The following is a 23,266-nucleotide window of genomic DNA, read 5'->3' on the forward strand; positions in this document are numbered from 1 at the left end:
TCTTTCTCGTATTGCAGCGGCATCAAGTTTCCCTAAGGGCAAGAACACAGTCTAAAGATGAGGGGACTGACCTCGACATCTCCCCAGTTGCATGGCATCAACCCCTAAAATGCCCCCAAGACCATGCACAGAGGCCCTCCTGGTCCTGTTTCCATGAGCAGGCCCTGGCTGTCAGTAGTGACATGGCCAAATTCTCAGCCTCAGCTCTGAGCTCACAGCAGAACCCTGAGGGGGCTGGCATCTAGGACAGGATGCTTGGAGAGAGAGGGCAGGGTGTCAGATGGGTGTGAAGTTTCTCAGACTCGCTCCCCTGCCACCAGCTGGAGAAGATGCTCTGCCTTTCTTGGACTCCCGTGATGAGATCAGACCTACCTGGCAATGATCTTCCATTCTCAGCCCAGGATGCAGAGCCGTCATTAGACCTGTGCAGGTGACGTAATCAGGAGTGTGATGGCTCACTGTATTCACAGTCCTGGGGATGGGGAAACCGTGGGACCAGGTTAGAACTTGATTCTCCCTGAGCCCCTTCTTCCTACTTTCAGAAATCCACCCTCCTTCCTCCTTGCTGCTCCAGCTTGGTCTCCTTTGCCCCATTCATCTACCACTGCCAGCATTTTTAGGGACATTGGGACACCCCCAAGCACCCAGAGAGCCAGCAGAAGTCATCCCAGGGGGACTCAGCCCTCACATGGGGCAGCTCATGGCACAGGGTCTGGGGGCCTCGCCTCCGAGCTGAATGATGGCATGACCGCCCAGGGTCAGGTAATCCCTGGAGAGTTTGGGAAGTGCTGAGACTCCCCCGGTCCACTGTGAGGGGGTGGCTCTGACAGCTGGGAGCAGGTGGGGTGGGCGACCCAGAAAGAACAGGCCCTTTTTCCAGCTTGGCTGCAGAGCATTCAAGAGAGGGCCTGGCCTTAACCGGAAACGGCTGTGGACCTGAAAGTGGCACAAATTCTGGCTCTGGGAGTGGACCCACGCCAGGCAGAGTAAGAGTAATAACAGTCTCTTTCTGTGGGGAGGTGGGGGTCGTGTGAAAGTTGCTCAGTTGTGTGTGACTTCTTGCGACCCCATGGACTATACAGTCCATGAAATTCTCCAGGCCAGAATACTGGAATGGGCAGCCTTTCCCTTCTCCAGGGGATCTTCCCAACCCAGAGATTGAACCCAGGTCTCCCGCATTGTAGGTGGATTCTTTGCCAGCTGAGCTACAAAGGAAGCCCAAGTGTATGTGTAAATCAGCTAGTTTAATCCCCACAACTACACTTGAGGTAGGTACTACGTTAACCCCATTTCACAGAGGAAGAAACTGAGGCTCAGCGAGGTCAGGCAATGTGCCAAGACGGGACAGCTCGTGACTGGAGAGGAGCCACTGAGGAACGTCACATCTGCCTTCAATGCCATGCTGAAATGTGACATCAGTCTGCTCCAACATTCACAGCGTGGTTATGAAAACACAAGACTTCCTATGAGGAACTAGGACTTAACAAGAGACACTATGAGGAGACATAATTGGACTCAGTGTAAGGAAGGGAAGATGTTCTGGCAGTCAGAGTGGCCCAGAGGTGGACAAGGTGACTTTGGGAGGGACTGAGTCCCTGCGATTGGATATATGCAACTGAAGAAGCTGGTCGCATTTTCTGAGACCCTGGTAATAACAGACACCGTACTCTGGGTTCTCACAGCTCCATCACACAGACACTGCTGTCCCCAGTTTACAGATGAGGAAACTGAGGTCCAGAGAGATTAAGTGACGATAGTTATGCACGTGACTGGTGGGGGAGCCGTGACTTAAAACCAAAGATGTGTGTCTCCAAAGCTGTGCTTGAACCCATACATCTATTGAGCACCTACTGTGTGTCTGGTACTATTCTTCTCTGTGTATGTGCTCAGTCACTAAGTCCAGCTCTTTGGGACCCCATGGGGTGTAGCCCTCCAGCCTTCTCTGTCCATGGGAGTCTCCAGACAAGAATGCTGTGGTGGGTTACCATTCCCTTCTCCAGGGGATCTTCCTGACCCAGAAATTGAACCGGAGTCTCCTACTTTAGCAAGCGGATTCTTTACCACTGAGCCACCTGAAAGATATACTATTCTTTTAGACACTAAGATTCCAGACGGACCATTCTTTGTCCTGGTGGACATCAGATTGCAGTGAGGAGAGAGACAACCCAGAGTAACAAGACCAAAATAGAACTGAACAAGAATGTTGTTGTTCAATCGCTAAGTCATGTCTGACTCTTTGTGACCCCATAGACGGCAGCATGCCAGGCTTCTCTGTCCTTCACTATCTCCCAGAGCTTGCTCAAACCATTGAGTCGGTGATGCCATCCAATCATCTCATCCTCTGTCGCCCCCTTCTCCTCCTGCCCTCAATCTTTCCCAGAATCAGGGTCTTTTCCAAAGTGTTGGCTCCTCACATCAGATGGCCAAAGTATTGGAGCTTCAGCTTCAGTATCAGTCCTTACAATGAATATCTAAAGTTGATTTCCTTTAGGATTGACTGGTTTGATCTCCTCACTGTCCAAAGGACTCTCAAGAGTCTTCTCCAGCACCACAATTTGAAAGCATCAATTTTTTGGTGCTCAGCCTTCTTTATGGTCCAACTCTTACATGATTACGGGAAAAACCATAGCTTTGACAATATAGACCTTTGTTGGCAAGGTGATGTCTCTGCTTTTTAATATGCTATCTAGATTTGTCATAGCTTTTCTTCCAAGGAGCAAGTATTTTTTAATTTCATGGCTGCAGTCACCTTCTGCAGTGATTTTGGAGCCCAAGAAAATAAAATCTGCCACTGCTTCATTTTTTCCCCAATTTCCCCATTTTCCATTTTTTTCCCAGAACAAGAATGCAGTGAGACCAAAGGTGAGCTGAAGTCAAGAGGGTTTGAGATGGTCAGGGGAGGCCACTCTGAGAGGTGCATCTGGGCTGAGATCAAAAAGGCAAGAGAGAGAAAGTATTGATGTTATGGACAGCTGAGAAAACAGTGCTCTTGGCAGAGGAAACCACAGGTACAAAGGCCCTGGGGTGAGCCAGGGGAAGACCAATGTGGGGAAAATGGCCGAGGTAGGGGACCAGATCACTGGGGACCTGGTCCTCCAGGGTTTAAATTTCTTTTGTAATTATTGGAAGGTTTGTAAGCAGCTGTGTGCTGCAGACAACTCATGCCCACTCCTGACAATCATCTGTTAAATCTTCAGGATTTTTTGCCTGTTGTTAAACTATTAGTAGCTTGAAATCAGCCACAGTGGGAGTATTTACACCATGGAAATTGGCAAGCACCACAGGTCATGGCTTTGCACCCTGGGAAGCAGGTGGTTAAGCAGTTATCTGCATTGCACTGGTTTTAGACAGGGAAGTGGGCAGAGGGGATTTGCTCTTGAAGGAACCCTCTCTGGCTGCAGGGAGGTGACTGGCCTGCAGGAGACGGAGAAGTAGGATGCCCGCAGGGACAGTCACTGCATTGGTCCATGTCGGAGAGATGGGGGTTTGGACCGGTGTGGGCCAGTGGATGGATCTGAGTGGTTCTGAAGGCAGATCCAGTGGGCCTCGTTAAGATGACCCCATTACTGAAGCTCAGAGCAAAGAGGTGACCTGCCAATGTTACAAGGCTGGAGTGTGGAGGAGCTGTGATTGAGCCCAGGCCTTTCTGTTCCCTATACCTCAGTGTTTCCCCAGATTGCCCTGAAGACTCTTCCTGGGGAAGGTTATGTTCTAGGACAAAGAGGAAATAATTAACAGGTGACCCTCAGCCCTAGTGGGCTTCCCTGGTGGCTCAGTGGTAAGGAATGTGCCTGCCAAGCAGGAGACGTGGGTTCAATCCTCGGGTAGGAAAGATCCCCTGGAGAAAGAAAAGGGCAACCCATTCCAGTATTCTTGCCTGGGAAATCCCACTGACAGGGAAGCCTGGAGAGCTACAGTCCATGGGGTTGCAAAGAGCCGGACACAGTTTAGTGACTAAACAACTCAGCCCTCACTTCTTGTGGTTGGAGCAGGCCCTTCCCACACCTCTTTTCAAGGGCAGTTCCTCTGAGCTGCTGTGGGGGGTGTGGGGCGTGGAGGGAGCCAAGATGTCATGGCAGAGACATTGAAAGGCCCAGCCCCCTTGATGGGCCCTGGGGCCCCGGCCAGTGCCCTGTCCTCTGTCCCAGGATGGCCCGGAGGCCTCGGAAGGGCTGCCCCAGCTCTGGTACCCGAGACCTTCCTGGGGGGGCGGGGCGGGTTGGGGGGACGCAGAGCAAGGATGAGGGCTGGAGCTGGGACCTCAGAGGACTGGGGTGGGAGGGAGGGTTAGGGACATACCTGAGAGTCTATCTCGGTGGGGGTGGGGAGTCTAAGCAGTGCAGGGTCTTAGCAAGATTCTGGCAGAACCGCTATGCTTGTCTGCCTCACGCTCGCTACACCTTCACCCACACCCCACAACTCCCCCATCCACCCGTCACCCCTCCTCACCCCCCACCAGCTACATAGACTCCCCACCCCTTCCCTGGAGCCATCCTTGGCACCAGCCCCAGCAACAGGGCTTAGCTGCTTCAGGCTCTCCCTCTGTGAAAACTCACTCTCAGACAAGCATCCTGTGCCAGGCGGGCACTGCCACTGTGATCTGGAGGGAGCGAGAAGGGAAACTCAGGCTGGTAGAACTCCTACCAGGTGTCAGGCAGAGCTGCTTGCTTTTCTCAAAGAGTTAGAGGAAGGTTTCCCCTCATCCTCTGTCCCCAAAATATTAATCAGATCCTAAAAGCTTATTCCTATCCTTCTAGAGTTTCCTCTTTGTACACACACACACGCACTATTTTTACCAAAATGAGATGCTGTTACATGTTCTATGTGGATTATTTCATTTAATCCTGGGTTGTTATTAACTCTAGTTTGCATTTCTGGAAAATGAGACTCAGAGAGGTTGTGTACTTTTCCTAAGGTCACACAGTTGGTCGAACTGCCTGGCTCCACAGCCTCACTCTCTGCGTTCTGGGCATCATCACCACCTCTGGATGCAGAAGGCCAGCTTTGTCCCTGTTGAGGGGCGTTTGGGGGCTGCAGAGCAGGCAGGGCTGGAATTCTGCGCAGAGGCCTGATCTGCCATTCCCTTCTGCTGTGCTGTGAGACTCAAGCCCTGGGGTCAAATTCCAGCCTCACTGTCCTTGTTAAAGCTTTTCAAAAGGGGATTCTATTGCCATTTAATTGTGGCTCTGCCCTTGAAGTGGGCTCCCAGCTGTCTATAATGGACAGCTTGACCTTGAATTTCTCTCTCCGGAAGCCCAAGAGATAGAGGCTTCCCTGGGAGGTCTGGAACCCGGGCTCCTCCGCAGCGGTGGAACCTTGGCACTTCCTGCCTCCCTCACCTTGATCTCCACTTTTCTGAAGTTCCTTTCAGCCCCGAGGTAAGCTCCTGACTCCTACCCTGGTCGCTGTAGGTCGCTGGAGAGGGGTGGGGGGAGGTGGGGTGGGGTGTCGGGGGGAGGAGGGTTCAGGGCAGCTTAGTGGTCTGGAAGGAAGTGGGAGTTTAAAAACAGGTTCTGGACCCCCTAGACCGGGGTCCAAATCCCGAGCAGGACCTATGCAGTTGTGCAAGGCCTGCGCTCCCAAGATTCCCAATTGGTTTTACGGCCTGCCGTCGCTGTCTTGAAATTCTTAATTTTCTGAGTAAGGGGCCCAGCTTTTTCCTGTTGCGCCGGGTCCCCACAGATTGCACAGCCAGCCCTGCTACCCATTATGAGCCATGTGCCCTTGGCAAGTGACTTCTCCTCATTGATCCTTAGTTTTCTCACTTGTAAAATGGAGCCATACTTCTACCTTTTGCAAGGATTGTGCTGAGAATTCAAAGAGAGACTCCAGGCCAAGAGCCAGGCAGCAGTAAGTCCACAGCAGGCGTCGTGCCCTGGAAATTGTGGCTGTCTTTCTATAGGGCTCTGTGGGGCCCTGCATAGTCATGTCTGACTCTTTGAGGCCCTTTGGACTGTAGCCCCCAAGGCTCCTCTGTCCATGGAATTTTCCAGGCAAGAATGCTGGGGCAGGTTGCCATTTCCTTCTCCAGGGGAATCTTCTCAACCCAGGTATCGGACCTGTGTCTCCTCTGTCTCCCACATTGCAGGCGAATTCTTTACCCTCCGAGCCATCCAGGAAGCCCCATCTGTATGGCGAGACAGGGAGAAATATCTCTGGAGCCACATGCAGTCTGTCTCCCAGTCTTGTTCACGGGTGGGACATTTCAGGCCAAAAATAAAATCCTCCCTGGGAAGTGAATGGTCCACCACCTGCGCAACCCCCCTGCCTGTGGCTGTATTGGGTCAAGTGGTTTAGGGCCCTGTGTTGCTGGGAGATGAGGTTACAGAGTAGGGTGAGCCTGGGAAGAGATGGGGGTCTGGTGAGGCTGTTCCAGCAGCTGCTTTAGCAGAAGGCGGGTCAGTCATGTGCCCTTAATAAATGAAGGCTTGACGCCCAGGGATGGGGGCGCTGATGGAGCCTCCCCCAGGGCCACCTCCCTCAGTCTATATCCTTGGAGGACCCCATGTCCCAGCAAAACTCAACCTTCCAGACGCTTCTAGAATCCCAACTTCATAGCTCAGCAATTTCCCAATGGTGAGACCTTGGGCAACTTACTTAACCTCTCTGGGCCTCAGTTTCCCCATCTGCAAAATAGCAATTAAATGAGATCCCACGTGGGAAGTGCTTACAAGTGTGCTGAAAGCATTAGACATTGCCACGGCTGGCCTGCCCGCCTCCCTTCCACTCTGAGCCCATCAGCAGGCTCTGAAATGACAGTCTGGCCGTGTCTCTCCTTTAGCTGCTTATCACCTTCAGGATAAAGCCCAAACTCCTTATTCCATCTTCTCTGAGCCTCCGTGCAGTGAGCCCTGCCCAGGGTCCATTTCCCCTTCTAGAGTCAACAGCCTCAGGATTTGCCCTGGGAAACCTTCAGCCCCCACGGCAGAGCCCATGATGTGACTGTCAGTCAAGCCAAGGGGCGGGCACATGACCCAGGCTCAGCCAATTGGGCACATTCTCTAAGGACTTGGCCTCTTAAGGATGGAGAAGCTTATGGAAAGAGGTTGGAAGGATTCACTTGGGAGGTTATACCCTGAGTTCCTGCTGTCTGGATCTCCAGGGCTGCCCTGGGACCTGGTCCTCTCTGAACCTGGCTCTTCAGCCTTTCTTCTGATTCTGTGCAATCCCTCACAGCCTCTCACAGATGTGTTCTTTGTCCAGAGTGGCCCTGCCAGTTTCTGTTGCAGGCATCCCAAGGTCCTGGTGGAGATGCTCTGGATCCTGCTGGCAACTTCCCCAGACATATCCTGGCTTTGACCTTCACCTTCAGCTTTTAAGGATCCACCTACTGTCCTCACAGGGCTTCCCTTGTAGCTCAGTTGGTAAAGAATCTGCCTGCACTGCAGGCGACCTGGGTTTGATTCCTGGGTTGGGAAGATCCCCTGGAGAAGGAAATGGCAACCCACTCCAGTATTTTTACCTGAAGAATCCCATGGACAGAGGAGCCTGGCAGGCTACAGTCCATGGGGTCGTAAAAGTCAGACGTGACTTAGCCACTAAACCTACTGTTCTCACGATCCATGTCTGCTACTGTGTGTCTCTGAACATTTGTCTCTGCCAGTCCCCCTGCAGGAATGCCCTTTCCACCTTACTTCTCCTCACTCATTCTTTTTAAAACTGAAGTATGGTTGATCTATAATGCTGTGTTTGTTCCAGGTATACAGGAAAGTGACTCAGTTATCCATATATACCTACCTATTCTAGTTCAGATTCCCTTCCAGTAGAGGTTATTACAAGAACTGAGTCGAGTTCCCCGTGCTAGACAGTAGGGCCTTGTTTAAGAGTGGGACACGACTGAGCGACTTCACTTTCACTTTTCACTTTCACGCATTGGAGAAGGAAATGGCAACCCACTCCAGTGTTCTTGCCTGGAGAATCCCAGGGACGGGGGAGCCTGGTGGAGCAGCAGCACCAGTATATATTTGTTAATCCCAAACTCCTAACTTATCTCTCCTCCTCCTTTTCCCTTTGGTAATCCTAAGTCTGTTTTCTATGTCTGAAAGTCTGTTTCTGTTTGGTAAATAGTCATTTGTATTTTTTTTTTAATTCCACATGTAAGTGGTGTCTGCCATTTGTCTTTCTCTGACTTACTCTACTTGTTACAATCACCTCTAGGTCCATCCTCATTCATTCTTATCTTCAAGAACCACCTCATACATGCAAGCTAAGTTGCTTCAGTCATGTCCGACTATTTGTGCTCTTGCGACCCCATGTAGCCCTCCAGGCTCCTCTGTCCATGGGATTCTCCAGGCAAGAATACTGTAGTGGGTTGCCTTGCCCTCCTCCAGGGCATCTTCCCAACCCAGGGATCCAACCCACATGTCTTATGTCTCCTGCATTGGCAGGTGGGTTCTTTACCACTACTACCAACTGGGAAGCTTAAGAACCATCTCAGACATTGTCAAAACTGGGGGGACTTCCTCCGCCCCTCCTCCACACACAAGCCCCACCCCCAGGCCTGGCTCTGACCCTCTGGGCAGCCCCGGGGCTTCTCTCCCTTAGCACCAGCAACCCTTCATCTGAGCCCAAGGCCAGATCCAGGTCCACCTTTGTTTCTTGGTTGGTCTCAACAAATGCTTTCTGGGCTCCAGAACCATGGAGGTCAGATAGCGCCCTTGGGATCTGCTCAGGGACTCTGCCAGCTAAGACCGAACCCATTGCCTGTGGATGAAGAGTCATGAGGGGAATGCTGAAGAGTGCAAGCTGGGGAACTGTCCCAGAATAACAACCCAGCTCCTCTGGGTTGGCTGTTGCCCCATCCTCAACCTTTGGTCCAGAGCCTGCCCCAGCCTTAGTCATAGCCCCAGCCCCTGCCCAGCTCCAGCCACAGACCCGACCTCACACCCTGCCCTCAAGCCCAGGCCTGTCTCTGCACTTGCAGAGCCCCTGCCCTACCTCAGCCTTCACTGCAGCCCCTCCTGACGCTCTCCCCGGTGAGACCCTCCCAGGCTGCCCTCTGCAGAGCCCCTGCTCTGATTGAATGGGGCCTCCAGTGGGGAAGGCCAGGCCAGATAACTGGGCAGTGAATGCAACAGGTGTATCAGAGGCAGGCACTGTGCCCAGGTCCCCGCCGGTGACAGAGGCCCTGCACCAGGTAACAGGGCTGAGCATTAGGCAGGGGCAGGGCCAGGACCAGGTTTAGGTCCAGAAGTTTCCTTCTGTTCCCCCACCTCCCCTGCCCGAGGCCAGGCTTCATCCTTAGCCTTGTGGGGGGGGGGGGAGGCTGGTGGCAGGGGAGTGGAGGAGAGAGGGGCTGAATCCTCCATGGTTGCTGACTTATCCCACCTAGGGAAGTACCCAAGCTATAGCTACCCAGAATCAGGTTAAAGGAGGCAAAAAGGGAGTCCCAGGACAAGCCAGTAGGGTTTGGGAAACTTGCAAGGTAGGGTATCAAGAAAGATCAGCCTTGAAAGAAGGGTAAAAATAGCCCAAGTCCACCCTACCCCCTACCCTGAGGTCACCAACGCCTCTCCAGCCCTTCCCCTGAACTGAACCAGGGAGAAAAAGGCCCCCAGGAACTCAGGGAATCAGGCCCTCCACTCCACCCCCAGGTGAATCCTGCAATAGACAATGTCATGAGAACAGAAGCCAGCATTGTGACGTCATAGGTTGGCGATGGCTTTGTGCTCCCGGAGCTGTCCAGTGAGTCAGCCAGACCCCTTCCTCCTCCCTGTGCTCATGGACCCCTGTCTGACGCTGGGGGCTGGAAAAGTTGGCCAAGTAGCCCCTCCCCTTCTCACCCTGCTCCTCCCATGTGATGGCCTGGCCCAGCAGGTGGCCAATGAATGGCGTGCTTAGGGAGATTGTCTTCTTTTAGCCGTTTAGGTGAGCAGCCCAGGAACTCTTTGCAAGGCTGTGTTGAAACTGCCTGTTAATTAGGCCACCTTCCCAGCTTGACCGTGAGCTTATTCCAAGTGTCTACCTCGGTCTAGCTCTATGGACACTCAGAGTATATGATGTCAGTTAAATGCATAAATGATTGGCAGGATGGGTGGGGAGAGACAGATGACAAAGGAGCCTCCTCCCTCTGTGGGCTACTCTCTGACTCTGCCCCAGCTCTGCCCCCTTGGACTCTTTCCTAAATGCTCTTGGAAGCCAGCACCTGTTGCAAGTCCCAGGCATCTCGGCGCCCATGGGTCTTGACAGTCCCCGTTATGGTGTGACAATGTCAATGATGCCACTGCAGAATGGCACCTTTGGTTCCTCCAGAGCTGGAGGCACTGCTCAAAGGCCCCAGACTTTGAATTTAATGAAACTGGAGTCCAGATCAGCCCTGCTGTACATCCTCAAGCTGGTCACAGGGGTCGCCTCTGAACCTCAGTTTCCTTTTCTAGGAAGCGAGACTGGAACCTGACTTCTGAGGACCGTCAGAAGGACTGGAAGAGAAAGCTGCTGCCTTGACTGTTGTCGTGGACACCCACCTCCTTCCTGCCTGGCCCACGCGGCCCCCATCGTCCAGAGTCACCCGAGGTGGTGTGGCGGCGATGCTGGCGGCCAGGGATGCAGGCCAGGAGGCTGGCCCGAGCGATCCCAGCAACAAGGACAGGGGCCTGCAGGTGCTGTTCCAGGAACTCTGCCAACTCCAGGCCAAGTACGAGTTGTCCCAAGCCCCGCTGTGCCCCGGGCCCCGGCCCCAGGGCCACCTGCAGTGGCCTAAGCGGCTGGGACTGAGCAAAAATGCCTGAGGAGGCAATGGAAAAATTCCTCAGGGCCAGGAAATGGCCAGGGGGTGGGGGATGCCTCGAGTAAGTCAGGAGGGGTAGCTGAATTGTGAGTAGAGAGGGGTGGGGGCGCCTAACTCTCCCTCTTTGACTTCAGGCTTTGGCTGGCCCCAAGCCCCGCACAAGCTCAGTCTCCCAGCGTGAAGGCAGGGCTGTGGGTGGCCATCCCCATGCACCTGTCAACTCAGCCCTTCCAAAATCAACGTGCGAGGCTGCTGCCCTGGCTCCAAGCAGATGCCCTGGGTCCTTGCCCAGAGAGCCCCTTCCCTATCAGGCTGCCCATGAAAGCCTGAATTGGGTGCAAAAGGATGCATCTGTGAGCGATTTTTTGGAGAGAAGGTCCAACCCATCCATCATATTCTCACAGGGTTTCCAACCCCAATAATGTTTAGCACTGTGGCTTACCCCACGTGGTATTTGCAGCGGGAAAGACCGTTCTTTCTTGCATTTTTCAGGATGGTGTGGATGAGAAAATAGGGTCTGAGATGCAGAGTGGCTTGCCCTGGGGCACTCAGTGGTCACTCAGAGATACCTAACATGGCCCTGTCTCCCTCTGCTCTCTGCCCTTAACTGCTGACCTTGAATGGGCCCAGAGCAGGAGACTCATCTTGCTTGGTGATGCCCTTGACTGTCAAGCCTGGCTGGGCAGTCCATGTGGCCTTCTCCCCTCTGGGGGCTGCTGGGGCCCCGACCTCAGATGCGCTGGGCATTCCAGACCTGGTCCCCACCTTCCTGTGAGGAACTAGTACGCCTGTTACACATGGCCCACCCAGGCAGAGAGGTGAAGCCCCTGGCCAGATGACTGGCTAGTGGGGGCTCAGGCCATCTGCCACCTGCTCAGCCTGCAGGAGGGGCTCCGTAGACCCCACGCCAGAAAGTTTCAGCCTTGCTCTTCCCCCCAGGTCTCCTTTCTTACAGCCTGACCACAGGCATCTATTTGACCTCTCTATGACTCAGTTTACTCAGCAGTAAAATGGGGGTGGAGAGACACAGTCAGTGGCCCACTGATGGGGACAGTAGCCGGTCCAGCCCAGATCCACACGGCTCCAGAGACGGGCCCTTGCCAGGGGTCATGGCCTGGGGGTCTCCACACCACGTCCTCAAGTCTGGCTCACTCTACAGGCAGAGGAAGCTGAAGAGGGAGGTGGAGAAGCACAAGGTTTTTGAAGACTATCTGATCAAGGTCCTTGAGAAAATCCCCAAGGGTACGTATGGAGCTTTTGCAGAAGGCCTGTCCTCTCCGCGACCACCTCCCAGCCTGGGACCTGGGCACGTGTGGCCCCACTGAACCTCGAGCTCACCTGCTGCATGGGAACCCACAGGCCCATTTCACTGTGGTCGAGCCAGCTTGGCCGCCAGCCGTGTGACCTGTGTGGCAAGTTCTCAGCGTCTCTGTACAGTGAGGACAATGAGAGTTCTGTGGCCTGGATCACATTTCATCATCACATACTGGGTTGGCCAAAAAGTTCCCTTGGGTTTTTCTGTACCATCTTATAGAAAACCCCGAATGAACTTTCTGGCCAACCCCAAATCACAGTGCCTGACGTTCAGCTAGCACCCAGGAAATGTCAGCTATTGTTATTATGTCATTTGTCTTTGGTTTTGCTCTTAGGAGCTAAAATTACAGACATCTGAAATGGGTTTCTGTGTCTCGTTTGATCATGGTTTGTGCCAGAATCCACTGTGATCAGTGCTGGGAATTTGGTAGGAAATGGAAGGGAAGTCATAGTTACATATTTGTATTATTATCATCATATTATTATCTTTACACCATCAATAATAAAATAACTGTTATTGTTTATGAAATATTTACTCTGTGCTAAGGTATAAGTCCTCCTTACGAGGTGCCAGGGCTTCCCAGGTAGCTCAGTGGTAAAGAATCTGCCTGTCAAAGAACGAGATGCAGGAGACGCAGGTTTGATCCCTGGGTCAGGAAGATCCCCTGGAAAAGGAAATGGCAATCCAGTATTCTTGCCTGGAGAATCCCAGGGACAGTAGAGCCTGGCAGGCTACAGTCCATGGGGTTGCAAACAGTTGGATATGACTGGGTGACTGAGCATGCATACACGTAGGAGCTTCTGGGAACTGTATTACCTAGGCTCAGAGACGTTAAGGGACTCACCCAAGGTCACTCAGCCAGGAAGTGGTGGAGCTGGGTCTCAGACTTTGGTCTATCTGATTTCAGAGCCACTGTGCTAAGTGCTCTGGAGCTGTGGGAGCCCCAAGGACTCTGCCCTGGAGGTCAGGGAAGGCTTCATGGAGGAGGGGGCCACTCATGGAGCTCAAAGGTGTTCAGCAAAGGGGAACCAGCGCTGCAGGCAGAGGGAACAGCACAAACGTAGGCTGGAGCCCCGCGTGGTGGGTTTGGGGCTGGTGAGCTCCAGTGTGCTGGAACACCGGGGCCCGGCAGGGGTTGCTGGGAGGTGTGACTGGAAGCCTTGAGCACCGAGCCAAGGAGGGGCACAGGGCTCCAGGCCAAGCACAGGTCTTGATGTGGACCCAGCGCCCAGGGCTGCTGCCAGCAACCTCCTAGGTTGGGGCCTTCCTAGCCATGCAACCCTGTTCAACCCACCCAGAAGGAGCAAACACCAAGGCTGGGGCCTGTTCACTCAGGGCAGCAACGACCCCTGTCCTCTTCCTGCAGGCTCCCCCAGCCAGCAGTTTCTCCGGGGGGTTCCAGGGGATGGGGCAGGGCGTGGGGAGTCTCCTGCCTCGCTCGACAGTGATCCAGAATCACTCAATCCTGAATCCTTGCAGCCTTTCAAATGCTGAGGCTTCTCCTGAAGGGACAGGAGGTGTGGGTGATGGAGCCTTCTCAACTCTGAGGCTCCAGCTGACAGCAGCAGTTCCCCACCACCACCGTGTGAGCATCACTGCAGGGGGCAGGTAGGGGCTGGGCATTCTGTGCCCACCCATCCTGCCACGCACTGTCTCCGTAGGCTACAACCAAGGGGAGGAGCCGGAAGAAACCCCGGTGGCGGCCATGGTGGAGCGCTACGGGAAGCTCTTCGCAGTCAGCCAGGACATCCAGAAGCGTCTCAAGGCCTTCCTCGAGATGAACCAGGCCGTCCACAAGAGCCTGGAGTCTCTAGAGGAGGGCCACAGGGCTCTGATCCCGGTAACAGCTGCCTGAAGCCTGGCTCATCCCCCTGGGCAGAGAACTGGGGTGTAGGCACCTACCGCCCTCTGCACCCCAGAAGAAGGCTTGGAGCAGGGGTGGGCTGCTGGGAATCTGGTGGGGCTGTCACTCCAGAGCCTTGTTCTGAATCCCTTTCCCTCCGCTTCTGCTGGGTGTGTCCCCTGGAAAACTCAGCTTATACTTAAAAAGTAATCTTTGTGGTAGAAAAGTCAGGAGTGCTAGATTCAGACAGACTGAGTTTCAAATTCCTCTTCAGCCTCTGACTAGCTCCATGACCCTGGGCACGATCCTCTCTAAGCCTCAGTTTCTTCAACTGTGAAATGGGGGCAATACAACCTAGCTGGTAGGCAGTTGTGAGACACCGAACAGAAACTGTCTCAGAGTAAATGCCCCCAGAGGTCATCTCTCTCATATTTGGTTTATCTTCTAATAAAATCAACTTTCACCCCAAGGGATGGAAATTCCATGCAGAAGAAACTGCCCTGGCAAAGGCATGGCATGATGAATTTTTGTGCTGCAGCTGGGACCTGGGGACACGAGAGGACAGAGGACAGGGACATGGAGAGGGAGAAAACAGGAAAAGAGAGGCTGACGGGTTGGTTGATTCTTTCAAGGACCTGGCTTGGAGTTTGCAGCCAGTCTCTGCCCCCTAGTGGTAGCACTAAAAACCTACACCATTTTTTCTCTATCTCTTTTTTTCCTTTGAGGAAATGCAGTTCAATTCAGTTCAGTCGCTCAGTCGTGTTCACTCTTTGCGACCCCATGAACCGCAGCATGCCAGGCCTCCCTGTCCATCACCAACTCCGGAGTTTACCCAGACTCATGTCCATTGAGTCAGTGATGCCATCCAACCATCTCATCCTCTGTTGTCCCCTTCTCCTCCTGCCCCCAATCCCTCCCAGCATCAAGGTCTTTTCCAATGAGTCAACTCTTCACATGAGGCGGCCGAAGTATTGGTGTTTCAGCTTCAGCATCAGTCCTTCCAATGGACACCCAGGACTTTATGATGGACTGGTTGGAACTCCTTGCAGTCCAAGGATCTCTCAAGAATCTTCTCCAACATCACAGTTCAAAAGCATCAATTCTTCAGTGCTCATCTTTCTTTATAGTCCAACTCTCACATTCATACATGACCACTGGAAAAACCATAGCCTTGACTAGACAGACCTTTGTTGACAAAGTAATGTCTCTGCTTTTTAATATGCCGTCTAGGTTGGTCATAACTTTCCTTCCAAGGAGTAAGCATCTTTTAATTTCATGGCTGCAATCACCATCTGCAGTGATTTTGGAGCCCAAAAAAGTAAAGTCAGCCACTGTTTCCACTGTTTCCGCATCTATTTGCCATGAAGTGATGGGACCGGATGCCATGATCTTAGTTTTCTGAATGTTGAACTTTAAGCCAACTTTTTCACTCTCCTCTTTCACTTTCATCAAGATGCTTTTTAGTTCCTCTTCACTTTCTGCCATAAGGGTGGTGTCATCTGCATATCTGAGGTTATTGATATTTCTCCCGGCAATCTTGATTCCAGCTTGTGCTTCATCCAGCCCAGCATTTCTCATGATGTACTCTGCATATAAGTTAAATAAGCAGGGTGACAATATACAGCCTTGACGTACTCCTTTCCTTATTTGGAACCAGTCTGTTGTTCCATGTCCAGTTCTAACTGTTGCTTCCTAACCTGCATACAGGTTTCTCGAGAGGCAGGTCAGGTGGTCTGGTATTCCCATCTCTTGAAGAATTTTCCACAGTTTATTGTGATCCACACAATCAAAGGCTTTGGCATAGTCAATAAAGCAGAAATAGATGTTTTTCTGGAACTCTCTTGCTTTATCGATGATCCATCGGATGTTGGCAATTTGATCTCTGGTTCCTCTGCCTTTCGTAAAACCAGCTTGAACATCTGGAAGTTCACGGTTCACGTATTGCTGAAGCCTGGCTTGGAGAATTTTGAGCATTACTTTACCAGCGTGTGAGATGAATGCAATTGTGTGGTAGTTTGAGCAGTCTTTGGCATTGCCTTTCTTTGGGATTGGAATGAAAACTGATCTTTTCCAGTCCTGTGGCCCCTGCTGAGTTAAGGGACAGTGTGAAAAGCACTTAACATGCTTTATCTCATTCAGATGTCACACCAGCACCCCAAGGTAGGTGTTTCTATTCCTAGAGCTGAGACTAGGGGAGGTGAGTGAGGTGTGCAAGTGCAATATTGGATCCCAACTTTATCGAAAATTTTAATATTTTGCTCATCATACATTATTTTTTGCATTAACTTTGATTTTTAAGAACATTGCATTAAAATATTGATGATATTAGTTCTGAGCCAAGTGTTGCACTTTAGTCCCAGGCAGGCTATTTTTCTCATTTTCGAAGTAAGGAAACGAGGGCTCAGAAAAGTGAGGAGTCATGTATATCCTGTGTCCCCCAGCACATCCTCACGGGGCCTGGCGGGGGAGTGTGCCCAGCACAGCCTGTGCCCCAGAGGCCTTCACAGCCTTATCCCCAACCCAGGGTCCTCCCAGCAGCCCTGCAGCCGGAAGGGCCCAGACAGGTGGTTTTACTTATGGAGAGTGAAACAGGGTTCTAGGAGCTGAGCTGGGATTCAAACCCCAGTCGGCCTGAAAAGTGAAAGTGTTTGTCACTCAGTAGAGCTTCCCTGGTGACTCCGGTTAAAGCGTCTGCCTGCAATGAGGGAAACCTGGGTTCAGTCCCTGGGTTGGGAAGATCCCCTGGAGAAGGAAATGGCAACCCACTCCAGTATTCTTGCCTGGAGAATCCCATGGATGGAGGAACTTGGTGGGCTACAGTCCACAGGGTTGCAAAGAGTCAGACAGGACTGAGTGACTTCACTTTCTTTCTTTCTTTCATGTCTGACTCTTTGCGACTGCATGGACTATAGCCCGCCAGGCTCCTGTATCCATAGAATTCTCCAGTCAAGAAATACTGGAGTGGGTTGCCATGCCCTCCTCGTGGGATCGAACCTGGGTGTCCCGCATTGCAGGCAAATTCTTTGCCACCTGAGCCACCAGAGAACACCTAGACATACCTTTCCCTACATCTCCTGGTGCTTTGAATGGCTCTGACTCCCTCCAGAACTTTCTGATCCCCGAACTTTCCACTCCCACCCCCATCCTCGCTCAGACCACCCTGAGCACTGAGCTCCTGGACCAGGCCCAGGGCAGATGCCCCAGGGGAGGGTCTGCTACACCGAAGTGACCCAGCCACCCTCACCGCAGCGCCTCAAGATCCGGTTGTGCCAGCTGCAGAGGAGGTGCCACCGCAAGCAGGAGCAGTGGCAGCAGCTGGAACATGGATTCACCCTCCAGAAAGACGTGGGCAGCTGTGAGGTGAGCTCAGTCTGCTGGGTGGGACAAGGGCTGGGGGCTGCTGTCTCCTCCATAATATCAGCCCTCAACACACACACACACATCACTTACCCACTTCTCCCTCACGGCTTGTTGTTGTCCAGTTGCCAAGTTGTATCCGACTCTTTGTGACCCCATGGACTGCAACATGCCACGCTTCCCTGTCCTTCACCATTTCCCGGGGTTTGCCCAAGTTCATGCCCATCCAGTCGCTGATGCCATTCATCCATCTCTTCCTCTGTCTTCCCCTCCTCCTCCTGCCTTCAGTCTTTCGCAGAATCAGGGTCTTTACTAATGAGTCAGTTCTTCGAATCAGGTGGCCAGACTAGAGGAGCTTCAGCCTCAGCATCAGTCTTTCCAGTAACTATTCAGGGTTGATTTCCTTTAGGATTGACTGCTCTGATTTGGTGGCTATTAGTTTTCAAAGGGCTTCTCTAAGATGAGGCAGATGCTGAGGCCACAGGCTGTTAAGGTAGCTGGGATGCCCCCATTCAGGCATGTGCACCCCTAAATAATGTGATTCTTATTCATATTCTATTTCACCTTGGAGAAGAGTGATGCTCAGAAAGAATAAGTCAGGGCTGAAGTCAAGGGACTTGAAGCTATGGTTTTTCCAGTTCTCATGTATGGATGTGAGAGTTGGACTATAAAGAAAGCTGAGCTCCGAAGAATTGATGCGTTTGAACTGTGGTGTTGGAGGATACTCTTGAGAGTCCTTTGGACTGCGAGGAGATGCAACCAGTCCATCCTAAAGGAAATCAGTTCTGAATATTCATTGGAAGGACTGATGCTGAAGCTGAAACTCCAACACTTTGGCCACCTGGTGTGAAGAACTGACTCATCTGAAAAGACCCTGATGCTGGGAAAGATTGAAGGCGGGAGGAGAAGGGGACGACAGAGGATGAGATGGTTGGATGGCATCACTGACTCAGTGGACATGAGTTTGAGTAAGCTCTGGGAGCTGGTGATGAACAGGGAAGCCTGGTGTGCTGCAGTCCATGGGGCTGCAAAGAGTCACGACTGAGCGACTGAACTGAACTGAAGTCAGGAGCCAAGATTTCTGGGTTTAATCCTTTGAGCGTCTCTTTCCTAGGCTGGGGATTGTGCACTAGTTACCCTCTGAACACCCCCCGGGTCCTCCCCATGCCAGAGTCTGCACCGTACTAGCCTCGGGGTTTGCTGGGAGGAGGTGGGGAAGCCAGGCTGGGGAACAGGGCTGTGCTGGGCACACCCCACATGGGCAGGGTGCAGTCGGTGAATGTGGGACCTTCTCAGGCCCCGTAGGAGACTAGTTTGGAAGACACGAGCATTGGAGTCAGTGGGCTTCTACTCCCAGCCAAGGAGCCCTGAGGGGGAGCTGGATTGGCCGCAGTTTACAGAGCCTGTTCTGGGTCTTTCTCTTTAAGGTGGGAAGCAAGGAAGCCGCAGCTAATGATGACTCTGAAGACCTGAAGTGCGGGACTCTGGAGCTGCCCCGAGTGAGGAGCCCTGGGTTCCTTCACGTTCCCCCGACCAAGCCCCTCCATTGGGTGTGGACCTCAGGTGTCCCCAGCCGGGTGGACTCTCTGGGAGGCCAGTCCATCCTGTGTCCCTCTTTGCAGGGGAGGATGCTCTGGCTCCAGGGAGTGGAGGGACTCATCCCAGCCCCTTTGGGTGTGGAGCACAGACCGAGATGAGAAGGTGGCTCCTGGCTCCAGGATGCCTATCTGGCCTGAGCAAGGTGGGGAGAGGGGGCAGGGGATTCTAAGAGGGGGCCCCAGCCTGCTCCCCTCCCTGCAGAACAAGCTGCTCAACTACATGCAAGTGGCCATCAATGACATGGCCCGGCAGTGCTGCTCTGCTGCCCACGCCGTGCCCAGGGGCACGGGCCTCTTCTCCAAGCTTGACCTCATCCAGGTGAGGACTTGTGCTTCCCAGGCAGGCTTCGACCTGAGCCTGTCCTGGGCCTCGGCTCCTGGTGAGCTGCCCTGTTGGCCCTTCCCTCCCTGGCTGAATGGTGCCTGCATGTGTGCGGTAGGGTCTTGGGGTCTTTTTTAGCCTCTCAACAAACTTGTAGTGAGCACCTATTGGTGCTGGGTCAGAGTTGTAAAGGAAATCCTGTCCTGCCTGGTCTTAATGTGTAGTCCACTTTGTTACATCACATACACACACACAAACACATACAGGGTACACACTCATACAGATAGTCATATGGTCTCACCAAACACCCTGCAATACCCATGAAACATACATGGACACACCTGCAAAGCAACACACCAAGATGCTCACAGGTGTGATCATATGTTTGCACGGGGAGGGATATTTCAGTGACCGAGGGAGACTCAGTGCTCCCGATGAGCACTGATGAGCTCCCGATGAGGACCGAGGGGTCCTCGTCTTAAACTTCAGGCTCTGCTCAAGTCCGCTGAGCTTTGCCTTCTCACTGGGAGGGTCCCCACCCCCATCAGTCGTCCACACCCCCATCAGTCATAATGCTGATGCTGCAACAGTGGAGGTCAGGTCATCAGACTGGCTTCCACCAATGACAGCACACCTTGTTTTAGTTTTAATAATATGAGACCTACTTCCAGTGCCCTAAGACTTACCCATTCAGAGAGCTCACTTCACTGTTTTCAGTACAGTCAGAACTGCACCATCATTCGCAGTATCTCATTCCTGAATCCTTTTGCCACTCCCCCCAAATAATACATTTTGTGTCTGGTTTCTTTCACTTTGCATAATGTCTTCATTATGTAAATCACTCCCTTTTATGACTGAATAATACTCCATTGTATAGACAGACCACTCTTGTTTATCCGGTAGGCAACTGACGGGCATTTGGGTTGTCTTCATTTGGCGGCTATTATAAATAATGCCTCTATTGCCCATGTTCTTTAAAAATATTTATTTATTTGGCTGCACTGAGTCTTAGTTGCAGCACAGGGGATTTTTTGATCTTCATTGCAACATGTGTGATCTTTTAAAGTTGCAGCATGTGGGATCTAGTTCCCTGACTATGGATCAAACCTGGGCCCCCTGCCTTGGGAGTTCGAGTCTTAGCCATTGAACCACGAAGAAAGTACCCATGGCCACGTACTTGTGTGGACATAACTTTTTCAGTTATCTTGGGTAAATGCTTAGGAGTGGAATTTCTGGTTCACGTGGTAACTCTATGTTTAACGTTTTGAGGAACTGCCAACTGGTTTCCAAAGTGGCTGTGTAATTTTACAATCCTGTGAGCAAAGTATGAGGGGTCCAGTTTCTTCATATCCTTGTTAACACTCGATGGTCTGTTTCTGATAGTTTAGCCATCCTAGTGGATATAAAGTGGTATGTCATTGTGATTTTGATTTTAATCTCTCTGATGATGAATAATGTGCAATATAAACATGTGTTTATTGCCCATTTGCATATCTTCTTTGGAGAAATGTCTACTCAGATTCTTTTCCCATTTTTTAAACTGGATTATTTGTCTTTTTTACTGTTGAGTTGTAAATATTCTTTACATACTCTGAATATAAATTCCTTATCAAATATATTACTTGAAAATATTTTCTCTCATTCTACTGGTTGTCTATTCACTTTGATGATGTCTTTTAGAGCACAAAGATTTCAATTTTGATGAAATCCAATGTATATATTTTTATTTTAGTTACTTGTGCTTTATGCATCATATCTAAGAAACTATTGCCTAATCCAAGGTCATGAAGATTTATATCTAAGTTTTCTTGTAAGATATTTGTAGTTTTAGGTTAGTGATGTAATTTTAGTTAATTTTTGTATATGGTATCAGATGGGGGTCCAATTTCATTATTTTGTGTAAGGATATTCAATTGTCCTGTTACCATTTGCTGAAAGGACTACTCTTTCCTCATTGAATTGTCTCCTCATCCTCGTCAAAAATCAATTGGCTGCAGATGTGAAGGTTTATTTCTGGGCTCTTAATCCTATTGCATTGGTCCTCACATCTGTCCTTAGCCAATACCACACTGTGTGGATCATTGTAGCTTTGTAGTAAGTTTTATAATTGGGAAGTGAGTCTTCCAGCTTTGTTCTTCCTTTTTTTTTTTTTTTTGAGGTTATTTGACTCTTGTAACAGCATGTCTTGTGTTGTGCATGTAATTTCAACATCTAGGTGGGGTTCAGACTCAGTGGCACCACAAGGACCGTCCTTTCCACCCTCCCCTATTTCCTCTTCAGCACTGGCTTCATCCTAAGCCGTCACTTGCTTTCCTCGTTCATGGCAGGTTCAGTGGAGTAGTTTGAATTCAGGATTGTTAGTGCCTCTGGGACCTGTTGCTGCTTGCTAAGTTGCTTCAGTCGTGTCCAACTCTTTGCAACTCAGTGGACTGTAGCCCACCAAGATCCTCTGTCCATGGGATTTATCAGGACACTGGCAGGGGGTGGGGTGGTGGGCAAGACCCATGGCCTGTGTTGTCCAGCAGTGATGATCCACAGTGAGTGAGGCTGCGTCTTAACTGAGAAGAACTTCTCACAAGAGTGTCATGGGCAGTATCAGGGCCACCCTGCTCCGTGGCACCGCTCACACTGAATGCCACATATTTGGCATCCCCCGGGGTGTAGCTCCTTCATGTTGGACACGAATAAACATTTGAGAAAGGGCTCATTTGCCCTTATACTCACAGTGTATTAATTTCATCTTCTTCCCAAGAAAAAGGAGGAAATTACCCAGCAATGTCAAGGGGTCCCAAGGATCCCCCTCAACAATCAAGCAGTCAAGACTTACAGTCACACTCTTATGCCTGAGAAAGAGTTAGAGGTAGAGGAAATAACGGTAACCAGGCCCTTAAGAAATGAGTGCCCCTCAGAGAGAGAGGCTGTGGGCAGTCAGGGTGGGCTTCTTGGAGGAAGTGGTGAGAAGAGGCAACCCCATTCAGGAAGCCTCACGAGGACCTGGACTCAGCCATCCCCCTCTGCCACTGCTGGGCTGTGTCGTTTCAGGAAAACCACTTAACCTCTCTGAACCCCAGTTTGCTCACTTGCCAATTGGCATTGATACCACATCCTTGTTGGGGACCTTTGTGAAAGGACGTGCAGGTCAACCTTTGATGGTGGTTTGGTGTCTGGGAAGTGGTGTCCAGGGGCCGGTGCCCAGTCAGGTGCCAGAGATTTCTGTTTCCTTCCAGGAATTCATGTTGGACAAAATGGAGACTGTGAGATTCATCTCACTGCTCACGGGACCCATCGTGTGCTGGACAGCAAACAACCCCAACAACCAGGGCCTCAGAAGCTACCCCAGGCCCTTCAGGAAACATTCAGTGAGTGAAGACTCAACCCCCAGGAACCTCTTCCCCAGCACCCAGACTTCAGAGTGCTTCAGCCTAAGCTGAGGCAGCCTGGGGCCTCCAGGCTGCCAGCATCATGACCAAATCCCCACCTGCTTGGCCTCTTTTCTTCACCCACTTGGGCTCCTGGGCTGAGGGGGTGGGGCAGGGAGGGGGTGGCCAGCAGGTGGGGGCGGGGCAGTGAGAGAGCAGAATTGGATCCTGAGGCCAGAAGGGGCTGAGGGGGCACTGTTCCCCACATTTGGGGACTGATAGGGATCAAAGTGCAGCTTCCCTGGTAGCTCAGCTGGTAAAGAATCCACCTGCAATACAGGTCGGGAAGATACCCTGGAGAAGGGACAGGCTACCCACTCCAGTATTCTTGGGCTTCCCTGGTGGCTCAGATGGTCGAGAATCCACCTGCAATGTGGGAGACCTGGGTTCGATCCCTGGGTCGGGGAAGATCTCTCAGACGAGGGCATGGCAGCCCACTCTGTATTCTTGCCTGGAGAAGCCCCATGGACGGAGGAACCTGGCAGGGCTATAGTCCAAGGGATCGCAAAGAATCGGACATGACTGAGCGACTAAGCACAGCACAGGGATCAAGATGAGGCCTGCCTGGGACCATGGACAAGCGAAGGGGGTCAAGGGGAAGGTCCCGAGTTGGAGGCAGCAGCCAGGTGGGAGGTATCAAGCTGGAGACCCGTACCGGAAGTAAGGGATGCATTTCTCACTATTGT

The 23,266-nt window shown here is 51.8% G+C and overlaps 1 protein-coding gene across 3 annotated transcripts; it reads left to right on the top strand.

Moving 5' to 3' along the window:
- The first annotated feature begins 9,264 nt into the window (after window positions 1-9,264).
- Window positions 9,265-22,638, top strand: CCDC197 (coiled-coil domain containing 197). 3 transcript variants are annotated; one of them, XM_061395172.1, is made up of 8 exons: window positions 9,265-9,867; window positions 10,377-10,598; window positions 11,886-11,968; window positions 13,703-13,881; window positions 17,134-17,244; window positions 18,669-18,740; window positions 19,042-19,158; window positions 22,389-22,638. In XM_061395172.1, the coding sequence occupies exons 2-8, from the start codon at window positions 10,543-10,545 to the stop codon at window positions 22,590-22,592; spliced, it is 822 nt and encodes a 273-aa protein (XP_061251156.1). In that variant the 5' UTR covers window positions 9,265-9,867; window positions 10,377-10,542; the 3' UTR covers window positions 22,593-22,638. The 3 variants fall into 3 exon arrangements, with proteins under 3 accessions (XP_061251156.1, XP_061251157.1, XP_061251155.1); XM_061395171.1 differs by having other exon boundaries at window positions 9,269-9,867; window positions 10,377-10,633; XM_061395173.1 differs by lacking the exon at window positions 19,042-19,158 and having other exon boundaries at window positions 9,268-9,867; window positions 10,377-10,633.
- The last annotated feature ends 628 nt before the right edge of the window (window positions 22,639-23,266 follow it).

This window comes from Bos javanicus, chromosome 21 (assembly GCF_032452875.1).
Source record: "Bos javanicus breed banteng chromosome 21, ARS-OSU_banteng_1.0, whole genome shotgun sequence".
Classification (NCBI taxonomy): domain Eukaryota; kingdom Metazoa; phylum Chordata; class Mammalia; order Artiodactyla; family Bovidae; genus Bos; species Bos javanicus.

Bases quoted from the DNA above. Each gene is read 5' to 3' on its own strand.
- CCDC197 (XM_061395171.1), top strand. From the start codon at position 10,527: ATGCTGGCGGCCAGGGATGCAGGCCAGGAGGCTGGCCCGAGCGATCCC. The intron at 17,245-18,668 runs GTGAGCTCAGTC...TTTCTCTTTAAG, and splicing joins AAGACGTGGGCAGCTGTGAG to GTGGGAAGCAAGGAAGCCGC. The intron at 18,741-19,041 runs GTGAGGAGCCCT...CCCTCCCTGCAG, and splicing joins GGACTCTGGAGCTGCCCCGA to AACAAGCTGCTCAACTACAT.